Source organism: Papio anubis, chromosome 11, assembly GCF_008728515.1.
Source record: "Papio anubis isolate 15944 chromosome 11, Panubis1.0, whole genome shotgun sequence".
Taxonomy (NCBI): Eukaryota; Metazoa; Chordata; class Mammalia; order Primates; family Cercopithecidae; genus Papio; species Papio anubis.
The window spans coordinates 46,340,368-46,355,545 of record NC_044986.1 but is presented as its reverse complement, the minus strand read 5'-3'; the positions used below and the strand labels follow the sequence as shown (position 1 = coordinate 46,355,545).

The 15,178-nt window shown below is 38.4% G+C and overlaps 1 protein-coding gene and 1 long non-coding RNA gene across 3 annotated transcripts in view; one reads left to right on the top strand and one right to left on the bottom strand.

The window, feature by feature from the left end:
- Positions 1 to 798: 798 nt before the first annotated feature.
- On the bottom strand, positions 799 to 6,866 carry LOC103887631. The gene is made up of 3 exons (XR_651821.4): positions 6,652 to 6,866; positions 2,227 to 2,669; positions 799 to 943 (listed from the first exon to the last, which is right to left on the bottom strand). It is a non-coding gene; the product is annotated as an uncharacterized LOC103887631 (long non-coding RNA).
- A 198-nt stretch (positions 6,867 to 7,064) lies between these two features.
- MINPP1 (multiple inositol-polyphosphate phosphatase 1) overlaps positions 7,065 to 15,178 on the top strand; it is a 47,235-nt gene continuing 39,121 nt past the window's right edge. For both annotated transcript variants that reach the window (XM_003903948.5, XM_017963081.3), the window contains exons 1-2: positions 7,065 to 7,814; positions 10,596 to 10,793. In XM_003903948.5, coding sequence (XP_003903997.1) covers positions 7,178 to 7,814; positions 10,596 to 10,793 — 835 coding nt within the window. In that variant the 5' untranslated portion in view covers positions 7,065 to 7,177. The remainder of the gene's footprint in view (positions 7,815 to 10,595; positions 10,794 to 15,178) is intronic.

The following is a 15,178-nucleotide window of genomic DNA, read 5'->3' as shown; positions in this document are numbered from 1 at the left end:
AATGTCTGTATAAAATAATTTATTTGAATAAAATTAAAGTTGTTGAGTGAGTTCGGCTTTTTAGCAGTGGGAAAGGAGGGGTGCATAGAAGACAAGAAGCTAGTGGGGCTCAAGTCCAGCAAGAGCAGAAGTTTGGAACCAGGACTTCCCGGCCTCTCAGGGTTTTTTTAACCTCCTTATCTCAAATGATTTGTGCTACATAACTTGTCCTGGCTAAACTTTCTTAATCTCAACTGTTTCATTTAATCAATAACAACTACTGCACCACCTTCAAAATATCAATTTTCAGCATTTCATTTACTGAATATCATTTCCTTTCCTTACAGGCTATTTTACTGTGTCAAATTCAATATTCCTTTGACTCAACAGGATCTCCAATCCAGTGATCTCACAAAGTGTTGAAGCTTTATTACCCCATTATTTGTTTATTTCTTAGGACAAGAAAAACAAACTTTCCCAGAAACTCCCCAGTAGACTGCTCCTCATATCTCATTGGCTAGAACTGAGTTGCATGCCCATTCCTAAAACAAAACTGGCAAGAAAGATAGTTACCAAGATTGGTTTAGACCAAATCAGGATTTTCTCCTGAGGAGAGGATAAAGAGAGCTTCCTGGGAGGCAAATACTTACACATTCCAAAGATTCCAAAGACAAAAAGAGAATAAATAGTGGGTCGTTAACTAATAGTAAGTGCTACAGTATTACAGGTAAAGTTTATCCCTAGCAACAAGTGACACCTTCTGAAGCCATTATACATTTGTCATGAATAAGGCAAGTATCAGGAAAAGAAACACCAAAATAACTCTATTTCCATTTATTGCATTCTAGCCCTGGTTCTACCAAATATTTGTTGGATGACTTTAGGTAAAGCATTTAGCCTCTCTGTCTTGATTGCCACATCCACAATATGAGATAAATATTATTCTGCATACTTCCTGGGAGAGCTGGGAAGATAAAATGAGATCGTTATACCACATAAAGCAAAGCAACAACACTTCCATATTTTAGTTTCCCACATTGCCTATCCTATTTTCATTTATTCATTTATACTTTTCAACAAACAGTTGTTGGTAGTTTGCTTAATGTAAGATATGGGATGAATATTTTCATGATGGCCCCTGCATCTAAGTTATCATTTAGCAGTACCTGCCTTATCTCTTGCACCGAATCAGATTAGACAGCATAGGAAGTAAGAATGAAAAGGTGAGGTGGGATAATAAGGAATGTTGTTTGTGGAACCATAAAGGTTGCTTCAATTTGAGTGTAAACTGTCCTTTTTACTGAAGCAATTGCAACCAAGTGTGTGAGTTCACGGGTGCCTACGTTGCTTTTCTGGCTTAGATACTGTTTGGGTTTTAATACTGACTGATATATAATACAAAGCAACTCAATCAAAGAACGATGGGTCTATATACAACAAAACTGAACAAAATCTGAAAAAAGAGTGATTCCTACATGGGCTACTGAGGCAACATGAAATGGACATTAATCGACTAAGTAAAAAACAGATTTCTTGAAGAATTAATAAATAACTTTTGTTTTGGAAGTTCTCTATTGTTTAAAATCAGCCAGATGTGGTGGCCTGCACCTATAGTCCCAGCTACTCAGGAGGCTGAGGTGGAAGGATCACTTCAGCCCAGGCGGAGGTTGCAGTGAGCTGAGACTCTGCCGCTGTACTACAGACAGCCTCCTGCGTGACAGAGCCAGACCCTGTCTCAAAAAGAAGGGGGGTGGGGGGCAGAAAGTTCTCTGTTGTTTGAAATAATAAGGAAACATCAAATGCTCTAAAGTCAGCTAACCAATAGTCCTAAAGATAGAATGGCTCAAAAAGATTTTCCAATTTTGGAAAACTAACATTTCAAAAAGTTCTTTTCTTTTTTTATGAATCCTAAGATTTCCATATCCTAGAAAACTAACATTTAAGAAAAAAAAAATAAGATGGTAAAACATAACTGCTATCATCTATGCCTGTTCTGGAAAAATATAGAGAAGAAGTGAGTGTTTTGTTTTTTTAAACCAGGATTTGGAAAGCCATTATTTATCTTTGTGATAGAATAACATTATGTTTTGGATGGAGGGTAATTCTAGGGAAATTATATTTCTGAACAATAGTTTTGGTTTGTGCAGGAAAATCACCATAGAACAGGACTAGAAAGTGTATAGCTAGTTTCCCTCTTTGAAATGGGAATAGCAAAACATATAAAGAATATTGATAATTTAAACCTACCATAATTTTGCATCTGGTTTCTCAAGTAGTTCTGTGGATTTAGAACCAACATTTGCTGGGGGGAAAGAATTACCAACATCAAAGTCCTAGGATGTGTCAGGGCACCAGAAGAGAAGTTTTGTCACTGTAAAATAACTCCCTTGGCAGAGCATGATAGACTGTAAACAGCAGGTTACTTCAATGGTTATGTGTGGTTCGGTGAAGTTCTCTACATTAATTGAAGCGCAACTCAAGCAATTCAATGTAGTCCTGATATGCTGGAGAACAATCTAGCAGTTAGCTATCAGTGATGGTGTGGTTCCTTTAAGCAAAGGTGGCTTGTAGTCTTCAGACTTGTGACCTATGCAGCCTCCATATTCAAGTGAGGTTAAAGGGCCTGCTGTTGGAACATGGATCACTCCAGCCCTATCTGTACACATGGACCCCTCTTCTGTTGGCTTCCACTGCAACAAAAAGCAAATAAACACTAAATCAACATCTGGCAACTGTTAAAAGGAATGATGCAACAGTAGGGCAGAAAGATAAGAAAGCTCAAACTTTCTTGGCATAGGCACAAAGTTCGTTGCTCAATGTAGTTATGAGATAATAAATATCTATGAAAAACTATTTGTCAGTTTATTTGATTAAGAGAGAAGTGATAATAAGAAACCCTTTAATTCTGCTTAATAAAAGCAACTGATATTTATTTTGGGGCAGGAACTATACAAAGTCTTTATGTAAACTGTTTAATCCTCTCAACAGTCTCATGACTAGGTGTTATTATCCCCACTTTACAATTAAAAAGAATTGAGGCAAAATAATTTAATTTGTTTAATATTCACAGGTAATAAGAGATGAAGCTGGAATCTGAAAACCAGAAAGTCTAACTTCTGAGACTATGTTCTTAGTCCAGTATTGTACATGCTTACATAGAGAGCCTTCCTATTTCCCTACAGAATTTAGCTGTTTCCTTTCCTTTATTGTTTCATCCCCAGAAAACTATCTTAGTAACCTCTTTAAAAGTAGATGGCTGTAACTTAAAATACTATATATGATACCATGTAATCTATTTTTTTTTTTTTTTTTTTTTTTAGATGGAGTTTTGCTCTTGTTGCCCAGGCTGGAGTGCAACAGCATGATCTCGGCTTATTGCAACCTCCACCTCCCAAGTTCAAGTGATTCTCCTGCCTTGGCCTCCCAAGTAGCTGGTATTACAGGCATCTGCCACCATGCCCAGCTTCTTTTTTGTATTTTTACTAGAGATGGGGTTTCACCATGTTGGGCAGGTTGGTCTCGAACTCCTGACCTCAGGTGACCCGCCCACCTCAGCTTCCCAAAGTGCTGGGATTACAGGCATGAGCCGCCGCACCTGGTCGACACCACGCAATCTTAAAAGTGGAATGACTATTTTTGAAGTCCTATGGATAATCTAGCAAAAATAATTGAGCTTATCCTTTAGTATAGTAGATTGATTAGAAATGAAGTTCTACTCAAGACCCATTAATGTAGGAACATCAAGTTAAACTTTTTTTCTTTTCCACTCTGAAAAAATACAACAGATAATGTTCGCTTCTAAATAAAATTGCACAACGACTAGCAATTCATTCTCAGTTGGATCTCCAGAGCTGACCATACAAACTTCTACTTGTTTCTCCCATTCCTCTTAGTTGTCAATCCTTTCCCATTATTTTCCCATTTCTCTCAGTTACAAATACAAACCACTTCCACATTCCAAGACTTAATTCCTATTCCCCCATCTTTCAAACTTGTCTCCTATGTTACTGTGGAAGCTGAGGCCATCAGGCTTGAATTCCGTGAACTCCCTCCTGCCAGATCTACAAATTTATCCTCATGTTCACCCATCCTTCTAACATTCCCTCAGAAGATAAGGTCTCATCTCCTTCTGGCCCAAATCAAAATCTCTACCTGTGTTTTTGGTTCCATCCTCTCCCATCTCTGCAAGGACCTTGAACCATTAATTTTCCTTTCTGCCTCTTGTATTCTGTTAGATTTGCCAAATATATTGCTCCCATACTACCAATTTCTTATGGGGGAGGCGATTTTCCCATGATCTCTGCAAAGGGATAGCCATGTTTTGCACACTGCAAACTTCTCTGTACTACATGATTGGACCAAGTGGTCACCTATGTCAAAGGGCAGCCAATTTACAGACTGCCCAGATAATTCAGACGTGGTCTGGTATGAAACGATGAGCACGGCCAGTAACTTCTAAATTTTTTCAAAGGCTGCTTAGTGCTCTAAGAATGAGATATCCATTTTAAGTGAGATGAGTGGATTTTTATCATTAGAAAAGTTATGAAATAATCTTTCATGCTTGTGGTGCCTGTGAAAGTCATTCACATTGTTCAGTGGGAGTAAGTATAATCCATATAATTGCTAGAAAGCTAGGCATCAGTTCTATTATTGGGACCACATTTTCATAAGTTAGCTTTTCCTTTAAAGACATTGTTACATTCCTCTTTATAAGCCCATCACCATCTTTACTCCTTTTCTCTTTAAGTGTCTCTTTGGTTTAGAGAGGTGTGCCTCTAAGTTTAGGCGCGCCTGTAAATATTAACCAAGAAGAAAAGGGGCGAACCTATGAATGCTGAAAATTTGGAGACGTTCTGTGCAGGAAACCATCTTCAGGGCAACAGATGTTCTTTTTGATATACTATTTTGTAGCATGTCAATGCCTGAACATTAGTAATGATGACTAATATAGTGGATTGATTAGAAATGAAGTTCTACTCAAGACCCATTAATGTAAGAACATCAAGTTAAACTTAAATTTTCTTTTCCACTCTGAAAACATAGTTCTCACTCTGAAATCATAGTTTCCACTCTGAACATAGTAATAACATTAGTAACGATAAAAATATTTATAGCAGCCTATTACATGCATTTTAAATACATCATCTCTGATTATCATGATAATCCCATGATATAGGTTCTAATATTACCAATTTTCAGTTTAAAAAAAAACACACACAAAAAAACTAAGGCCCAGAGACCATGGTAACTTCCCAAGATCACTCAATGAATAAGCAACAGAGGTAATTAGAGTCTGGGTCCAAAGCTTAAGTACTCTTTGTCTTCTTTATACTATATTTGGCTTTTCCCTAGCCAAAAACAAGGAGGTATTGCTTACTTTTACTTTATCATTGTTATCTTGGCATAACATCAAAATAATTAGGAGCAGATGTACCTAAGTGTATAAAACAGGATAAAATCAATTGATGAGGAATTAGGATAAGGAAAGTAAAATCAAACTACGGGCAAGTTTCATGTATAAAAATATGTGCTGTGCCATACATTTTGTAAGTAAGAGTCTCTAAAGATTGCTTCATAAGAAGTGAATAATGACTTTGGGAACACTTGGTAACCCCTAGGACTCAAAACATTGGGTATGAGAAGTGATCATTAATAAGCATATGTATTAGGCAAAATACAGTGAGATGAACCTGGCACAAATGCTCGCTGAATGCACTTAGAAATATCAGGCAACTCATCCTATAGAGCATACAGGTTAGAATGTCTATTTTAAGAAGGAGCGGATATTTACTAAGTACTAATTTAAGCAAAGTTCTACAAAAATATCACTGGCCATGAATATTCAGGCATTGACATGCTACAAAATAGCATATCAAAAAGAACATCTGTTGCCCTGAAGATGGTTTCCTGCACAGAACGTCTCCAAAATTTCAGCATTCATAGGTTGGCCCCTTTTCTTCTTGGTTAACATTTACAGGCACGCCTAAACTTAGAGGCACACCTCTCTAAACCAAGGAGACACTTAAAGAGAAAAGGAGTAAAGATGGTGATGGGCTTACAAAGAGAAATGTAAGTTTCTTTGAAGGAAAAGCTAACTTACGAAAACGCGGTCCCAAGTTCCTTAAATCTGGATCACCATACGACTTTTGTAATACTTATTATTTCCCCAGCTGGCATATAAACTGGAGTTTAAGTGGGAAAAAACAACGTATTGTTCAGATTTATTATTTTTTGGATCAGGCAAAGATTCTGAGCAATAACCTATTAAAAAACCCAGCTGCTGATTTGAGTATGTAAGTATATGGGAGGAACGTATGAGGAACACATGTATCTGGAGTGGTGGTAAATACAGAGCATGTTTGCTTCGCAAAGCAGATTAGCTCATACTTAATAATAGAGTAAATCTGCTGGGCCATGACTCAATGCACCCAAATTTTCCAGATTGCTATGTCTCTACTCGCTAAGCCTTCGGGATCAACAAGCACAAAACTTTGAGGGTGCTGTCTCACTGATGTCCGTATGAGCTCTGGTAGTCCAGGTCAAGATTATACCAAAGATTCAGGACTCAAATTCCTGCAGAATGTAAGCCCCTTTCCAAGTTCTCTGCTTTACTGTATCCTGTTTATTTTCAAACTCAAATGGAAAAACAAACAAACAAAAAAAGACAAACACCTTGGGCTTCAAGAGGCACCCTGCGGCAAGGCCCAGCGATGTGAATTTTCAACAACCGTCTCAGGCAGATTTCATGCTGATGGTTCAGGCACTATACTTTGAAAAACACAGTATCACAGCTGTCCTGTTTTGGCAGCCTGGGAGGCTAAGGTTTAGTCTGGGCTTTATTCACACCCAAAACAACTAAAAAAGCGGAGGAGTCTTTGAGTCAATCCCTGAAGCTCTGGCTAAGAGGAATCTCGCCCACGCTCCAGGGCAGCGACGCCGGCTCCACCTCAGCCACGGCTGTCTCAAGCTTCTCCGGGTTTTCCGCCGGCTCCACCCGAGCCACAAGTCTACAGGGCTCCTCGGAGCTTTCCGCCGGGACGCAGGACCCACAGCCAGCTGCCGGTACCTCCTCGACGACAGCGAAGCGCATCCCAACGGCCGTCGGCCGGAAGCGCCCTCCAGACCCGCCCCCTGCCCTCCGGAGCCGGAAGCCTGGCAGCGGCAGCCGGCTCGGCGCCCTCCACTGTCTGCGCCGACAATGATCCGCGCGCCCGGCTGCTTCCTCAGGATCTCCGTAGCGCCTGCCGCGGCCCTGGCTGCGGCGCTGCTCTCGTCGCTTGCGCGCTGCTCTTTTCTAGAGCCGAGGGACCCGGTGGACTCGTCGCTCAGCCCCTATTTCGGCACCAAGACTCGCTACGAGGATGTCAACCCCGGGCTGTTGTCGGGCCCCGAAGCTCCATGGCGGGACCCTGAGCTGCTGGAGGGAACTTGCACCCCGGTGCAGCTGGTCGCCCTCATTCGCCACGGCACCCGCTACCCCACGGCCAAACAGATCCGCAAGCTGAGGCAGCTGCACGGGCTGCTGCAGGCCCGCGGGTCCAGGGATGGCGGGGGCAGTAGTACCGGCAGCCGCGACCTGGGTGCAGCGCTGGCCGACTGGCCTTTGTGGTACGCGGACTGGATGGACGGGCAGCTAGTAGAGAAGGGACGGCAGGATATGCGACAGCTGGCGCTGCGTCTGGCCTCGCTCTTCCCGGCCCTTTTCAGCCGTGAGAACTACGGCCGCCTGCGGCTCATCACCAGTTCCAAGCACCGCTGCGTGGATAGCGGCGCCGCCTTCCTGCAGGGGCTGTGGCAGCATTACCACCCTGGCTTGCCGCCGCCCGACGTCGCAGGTGACCCCTCGGGCGGCCCGTGTGCTGTCCCGGTCCTCCTACCCGCCTTGGATCCTCTCCCGCCTTCCCCAGACCCTGGGCTTTTCCGATGCCCACAGCTCTCTTTCCCCTTTTCCCAAACGGTCATCCCTCGCGCTACGTCCTCCCTGTCGCGGGGTATTACAGACTTGGCTATCTCTTTTTCCCCTTACACGTATGTTCATGTATTCATCAGGTGTAAATTCAGCATCTTCTACACGCTCCCTGCTTTAGTAGAGTTGGGGATCCAACAGGAAAGGGGACAGACAGGTCTCCCGCAATTTTTGCGCTCCCATTCCCAAATTGAATTGCCCCTTCGGGTGCCAACCCATCCCTTCCCCCTTCCCTGGCGTCCAGTTTCACAATTGGGCGCACTTTTTAAAAAACAGAATCTAGAATTTTCTTCCTCAGGCTTTGCTTCCGATGCTAGTTTTTCCTCCTCCTCCTTTTTTTTTTTAAACTCATCATCTTCTTCAGATGGCAGTTTTAGACCTACAGCCTGTTTTAGGAACCTGATCTCAAGCCTTTGTGCCCTTCTTTTTTCTTCTGTTTTGTTCATGTTTTTACTCTAGCGTTCCCATCATTGTAGCTGTGGTCCATGGTCACACGCAGTAACTTAACTCATTTATTCCATTAATTATACTTTTTCGAAATTTGAGAAATCATCTAGTAAGGCCCCATTGTTTCACAGGTGAAGAACCCGAGCCCAAGAGTATGCCTTCTTAATTGTCTTTTTTAAGGTCTAGAATCCAAGTCTTCTGTTTTCCTAGAATGGGTCTTTTTCTCTTAGAAAATGTTGTAATAGTTACAAATAATAATGATAGCATACACCTCATGCTTATTGTGTGCCAGGTATGCCTCACATTTATTTTACAAAATCCTTACAACCACAATCCAGAGTTGATAGTATTTTCCCCCGTCTCAAAAGATGAGGAAATTGATACACAAACACATTAAATAATTTGCCCATTTTCGTACAGCTAGCTGTGGACCCAGGAAATCTGATTGAGAGCTTGCTGTCTTTACCATTTTGCTATATAGCTTCCGTTTGTCCAATAGCATACCTGATAAGAAAAAACAGGTAACACTTTTGTACCACAGAGATGAACAAGCGTTAATCGTTTCTTGTTCACTTTTAAGGCCAGAATTGAAGTGAGGATTATTGTTTAGCTTCAAAGCCCAAGTGAAAAATTAGAAGTAGGCTGGTTTGTAATTTCTTCTGTAGCTGTTAAACAGTGAAACCATCTGTAAGGGATTTCTCCACCTATTCTGTGTCATGCTATTGTGGGTAATTCAGTTAGCTGACCTGCGTCTAATTATTTGTTGAATTGTGTTTTTTTAATGATATACTTTTTCCATTAACATGAGTGAAAATTCCTCATAAATCTGTTAAATTAACAGAATGTTGAAAGCAGAGCATATTTTAATATAACGCAATATCTATAGTGACTTTCTGGAACAAGTGAATTTTTGTTCTCAGATGGCATTGTGAAGACTGGCATTTGTCTCTCAGTACAGAGCCAGGGATGAAAATATTACAGTTCGGAATAAGCCCACTCCTGACTGTTTTCAGTCTCAGATGGTAAACCCTTTGCCTAGCCACTTTGTTATTCTCTATAGACAATAGTTTTGCTTATTATGTACATCTGGTCTTTTGAGGGAGTCTGCTGAATTAGATTTGTAGTTTTATAGAAACAGAACAATGCCTTTGTTTTTGTTTAAAGACTAGCAATAATTAGATAGTAACAAGGATAAAATACCCAGATCCACTTGGGAAATTACATTTTAGCAGCCACAGAAAAAAGGTGATAAAGTTAGCTTATTTTCCTTGTCAAGATATTTTCTTAAGAATTGCAATCCAATTGACAAAGTGGGCAGAATTATCCATTTCAAGAGAGACACTTAAACATACATATTGATATTTTTTTGCATACACATCCAAAGCCCAGATAAAACTATATTCAGTTTTCTCATATTTTATGCACAAAAATGATATACTTGGTGTTCTTTTCATGGCAAATTGTTGGATAAGTGATTGAAAAAAAAGTGTGTTTTGAATATGACTGAAAATAAGGGCATGCCAGTAGTTGAAGAATGATTATGCATGCTTCTCCAATACATATTTGTTGCCAAATTGGGGGACTAATGTAATTTATTAAAGTCTAAATAGAAAGTTATCTGGGGCTTCAGTTAGAAGATAAACTAAGTCACAGGCACCAGCACAGTGAAGCACAGGAGACCCGGAACATCAGTGCGTTTTGTGCTTTTGTCAGTCGTTTTTGTCCAAAGCAGAATCTTTTGTAAAGTAACACAGAGTTGGGAAAGTCAATTGAGAAAATAAAATACTCTGTTTAGACTTTGGCTTAGAGTGAAAAAATAGATTCCATATGTTGAATTCTCTCTCACCTTGTAAGTGGAAACTTTGCTGATTTTTAGTTTGGTTTCTCAAGTTTTCCGTGCCTGACAGAAGCAGTACTTATAAATGTATAAAGCAGGTTCATTGCGTAGCATCACTACAACACATTTAATCTTCAATCTCTGTTTCTTTAGTCTTTTCTAGCTATTCTCATGCATTACAGACATTATAAATCGGGAATAATTTTACCCTATGACTTTCCTGATCAATATGTGCTTATTTCAGCTATGCGGATTAGTAAGATGTTAGTGTTCCTTTTTCACACTTAACATTTTCAATAATTTGAAACTGTCGTTTATGTCAGTGATTTACAAATATATATATATATAAATTTTTATCTCTTTCAGATATGGAGTGTGGACCTCCAAGGGTTAATGATAAGCTAATGAGATTTTTTGATCACTGTGAGAAGTTTCTAACTGAAGTGGAAAAAAATGCTACAGCTCTTTATCACGTGGAAGCCTTCAAAACTGGACCAGAAATGCAGAACATTTTAAAAAAAGTTGCAGCTACTTTGCAAGTGCCAGTAAATGATTTAAATGCAGGTAATATGCCTGTTGTCTTTAAACTTATGGTTTAAATAATTTTGAACTGTGAAAATGAAAAGCAAGGAACCAGAATTGTTTTTAAAGGCCCCAATTGATTTAGGTTAAGAAAATAATATGTTCTAGGTCAAAAAAATTGTATACCTTGTGCTTACTATTTACCGTTTTTAGATTGATATTCTTCTTTGAGTGTTATTTAAATTAATGCACAAGATTCTAGCTATATTCTGGAATTTTTTTGAGGGCAGAGTATATAAAGCCTCAACTGTAGGCATTATTTTTAAAACAAATTATCTTTTCTGAATTTCCCCCTCACAAAGTAATACAAATGAAAAAATCATATAATTTCTTTAGCTTTTGAAGCAGTTCAAATGTACCTTTTAATGTGTAAGAGAGGTAAGTTTTAGAAAGTGGAAAGCAAAGTACTATGATGTTTTTTGAGTCTTTTATATGTGGCCATGCTGAGAAGATGAGCAGTCATATCTATTATAAGTTATTGCAGTGGATGGGCTGACCATGCAGCTTAGCATCCAAACTGGTGGGACACTTTTGAAAGTGAAAGGGAACACTATTAATAATTTTGCCAGGAAAGCAGGTGGGAAACCAGGGCACATGATCACCCAGCAATGGGAGATTGAGAAAATAAGATTTTTTTCTATTTTCTAGGAATTTATATTCCGTAGGGCAGATGTTGACAAAGATACGTGCAAAGATTGTAGATTACATTATACTCTGAATTAATTTCCAAAAGACTGGAAGTAGATGTTGGGGAAAAAAATAGATTAGAATTTGTCAGTCACAGGGCCTGGATACTTTATAAGAATCAAAAAGAAGATGCCTAGACTAGCATTTGAAGTTGAATGTTTTCTGTCTCTCCAAACTGGCAGTACATTGGCATCACCCATGGAGCTTTAAAAATTATTTACTTTATTGGGAAATAATTCAAACATAAAGATAACAAAAAAGGCTAATGTAGTTAACATCCCTATACCCACCACTTGTTTTTACTCAATTTTAACTTTGTGCTTCAGTTACTTGCCTTAAATAAATTGAGGTCCATTGGTCCCTTTCCTGGATCCCATTCTTCTTCCCTTCTCACCAATGGTAATTGTCATGAATTGAGCATTTATGTTATCCCATGTTTTATACATAAATAGGATATTGTTTTGCAGATTTTAAAACTTTTAAGAATGATATCAAAGTTTATACCAGTCTGAAATTTGATTTTTTGTTTTTGAGGTAATGTTTGTAATTCTAGTCCTACATTTTAAATGTATGTATTCCATTCTGTAAGTATACCAATATCAAGCCATTATTCTGTTAGTAGGCATTTAGGTTGTTGAAAAAGATTTTATTTAAACTATTTTTAGTCTCTGAATGGGCAAGAATTATGTATTTTACTGATGGAGTAACAGCTACTTCTTTTCGGAGGCAATATTAATATAGTGGTTAAAATAATGTATTCTGGAATTGGACTATTTGCATTTGAATCTTTACTCTACTATCCTATTGAATAACTGTGATTTTTCACAAGTTTCTTAATATCTTTATGCCACAGTTTCCTTCTTTGTAAAATGAATGTGGGAATTATTCTTGTCTTGTAGGATTATTGCAAAGATTATATAAGATTAATTCATACAAAGCATTTAGTACCTGGTACAGTAATTGCGCAATAAATACTTTTGCTATTTAAATACCCTTTTGTTTACATAGAGGGGTGATGCTATATGTATTTTCAGTAACTTTACTATTTTTACTTAACAATATATTTGTCTCTAGACAAATACAGAACTGTCTCATTCTTTTAAATCCTGTGTTATTTCATGGGACATATGAGTGACTCAATTTGTAAGTCAATGCTAGTTAAATTATTTAACCCATCATCGAATTTTACTGCTGTAAGAGGCTGTTGCTAATGCAGTCCAGATTCTTTTTATATAAACCATTTTCCTACTGAAGTTTTTCTTAGTTTTTAACTCTTTCAGGTAATGCTGCAGTGAACACTCTTGTAGTCTGTTTTTTACACTTGAGAGTTTATTTGTAAGATAAAATAGGTGAGGCTGGGTGCTGTGGCATAACCTATAATCCCAGCACTTTGGGAGGCCAAGGTGGTTGGATCACTTGAGCCCAGGAGTCTGAGACTAGCCTTGGCTACATGGTGAAACCCTTCCTCTATCAAAGATACAAAAATTAGCCAGTCTCATAACCTGGTCTCCAAATAAATAAATAGATTTTAAAAAACGTTTTTTAAAGGTAAATAGGTGAAATTGCTGGGTGAACACACATGAGTATTTTATATCTTAACATATACTTTGAAATTATTCTCTGAAGGTGTAGTAAAAATTTATATCCACAGTATATGAGAATGTTCATTTTCCCATATCTTCCAACAGTAGATATTATTAGTCATTTTAATTTTTGCCAATTTGATTAATGAAAAATAGTACCTAGCTTTAATCTGCAGTTCTTTGATTAATTCTGAAAGTGAACATCTTTTCATGTTTAGTAGCCATTTGTATTTCTTCTGAGAATTGCCCCTTCATAACTTTGTTCATATTCTGTTGGGTTATTTTTGTTTCTTATGAATCACAAATACCTTTTATGTGTTATAGGTATATTAATTATATCTTTTAATTCTGCCTGACAAAAGATTCTCCCTTTGCTTGTTGTATGTTGCTAATATTTTAATTTTTTCCTTATTTCTTAGGTTTGTTGATGGTGCCTTTGATTGCACAGAAGTTTACATCTTTTAAATAGCCATATCTGTCCTTCATTATGGCTTCTGAGTGTTGTATTTTGTCCAGGAATCCTCCCACTCCAAGATTATTATATTTTCCTATTGTCTTCCTTTTTTGTTGTTTTATTTTTTTCTCAGGGGAGCAGAGGGAAAGGGTCTATTTCGTTTCTTAAATATTTAAATTTCTTACCCACCTGAAATGTTTTTGAGGTTCTGAAAGATTGACCAAGAAATCAGAAGGGTCATAACGGATAAGTCAGAGCTGCAACTTAAATAAGATCATGTATGTAACTTCTTTACTTTGTAAGTGGGGAAATTGACACTTAAGAGAGCTTACCCAGGATAATTAGTGGCAAAGTCAGGTCTCAGCCTGTCTTGATCTGATGCTTTTTCTCCCTGTACTCTGAAGAGTTGTTTGGTGATTTTTTTTTTTTTTTTCAAGTAAACTCTCTTCCAGTTAAAGAATATACCATTTGGACTGACTTCATAGTTTCGGAATTAGAGCTTTGAGTGTAAATAAGCCAGGTCCTTTCATCAAATGTACCTGGTACTTACAAGCCACTATATTGTATCAGGTATTGAGATTATAAAACCTTTTCTTTACATGAGCAAAGTTTTGAATGGCTTTTCTGTATATTCCCAATGAAATATATTTTTTTGTATCGTATACTGCTTCAGGGGAATTCTGTAAACTCAGAACTAGCGCAAAATGCATGTAACGTCAGTTGATTTTTGGTCCCATTTGCCTTTAGGAAAACAGGAAACGCAGTAAAATTAAAGAAAAATCGAAGCAGTGGAGGCAACCACTGCAGTTGACTTTTTTTCTCTCTAGCGTTAAATATCACCCACGTCTCATGGACTAGAAAGCAGCAGTGTTTTATTTACTAACAAAGGCTACTTTTTATAGCCCAAGCAGTCATTCCCTTATCCCTTCTCTTCAATACCCATATGTATCTCAAAGTAATGTAATCAGCAAATTAGCAGTGTAAAAATCCTAGATAACTTATTCTGAAATCCACTTCTGAAATCATTTGAGCAGCTAAGTTTGAAAAACTGACGTTGGTACCAATGTTTCGCTCTAGTGTGTGATTTTCCCCTTTGTGCTTCTGTTCTTTGGCTGTCTCTCCTTCCCCCTCACTTACCTTGCACTTCTTCCCTCTCTACCTCTGTAGTCTTCTCTCTCCTTTTATATCTTTTCTGTACTTACTGCTGCTTCTTAGTTATAAAATGAATTGTATAATTTAAACTGTTCAATAAATGTACTTTGTTATTTGTAATTTTTCAAGTCTGGTACTAAAACCTTTATAACCTTAGCCCCCCCTCCTTGAACCCTCTAAAATTAACAAAATCATGTTAAGTTTTATATAGCAAGTCCTTGGATTACACTTTTTGTTGATATTGCTGGGCAAATATGTTCTTAACAAGTAATTACCTGAGACAGGAGGATTGCTTGAGCCCAGGAATCCGAGGTTGCAGTGAGCTGTGATCACCACTGCACTCCAGCCTGGACAACAGAGCAAGACCCTGTCAAAAAAAAAAAAGGCGGGGGAGGCAGAAAAAAGTTACCAATTACAGAAAATTTCTTAGTTTTTTTGGACTGAAATTTATACTTCTCATGGTTTCTTCCTGATAGTTCAGTTCTGCCCCC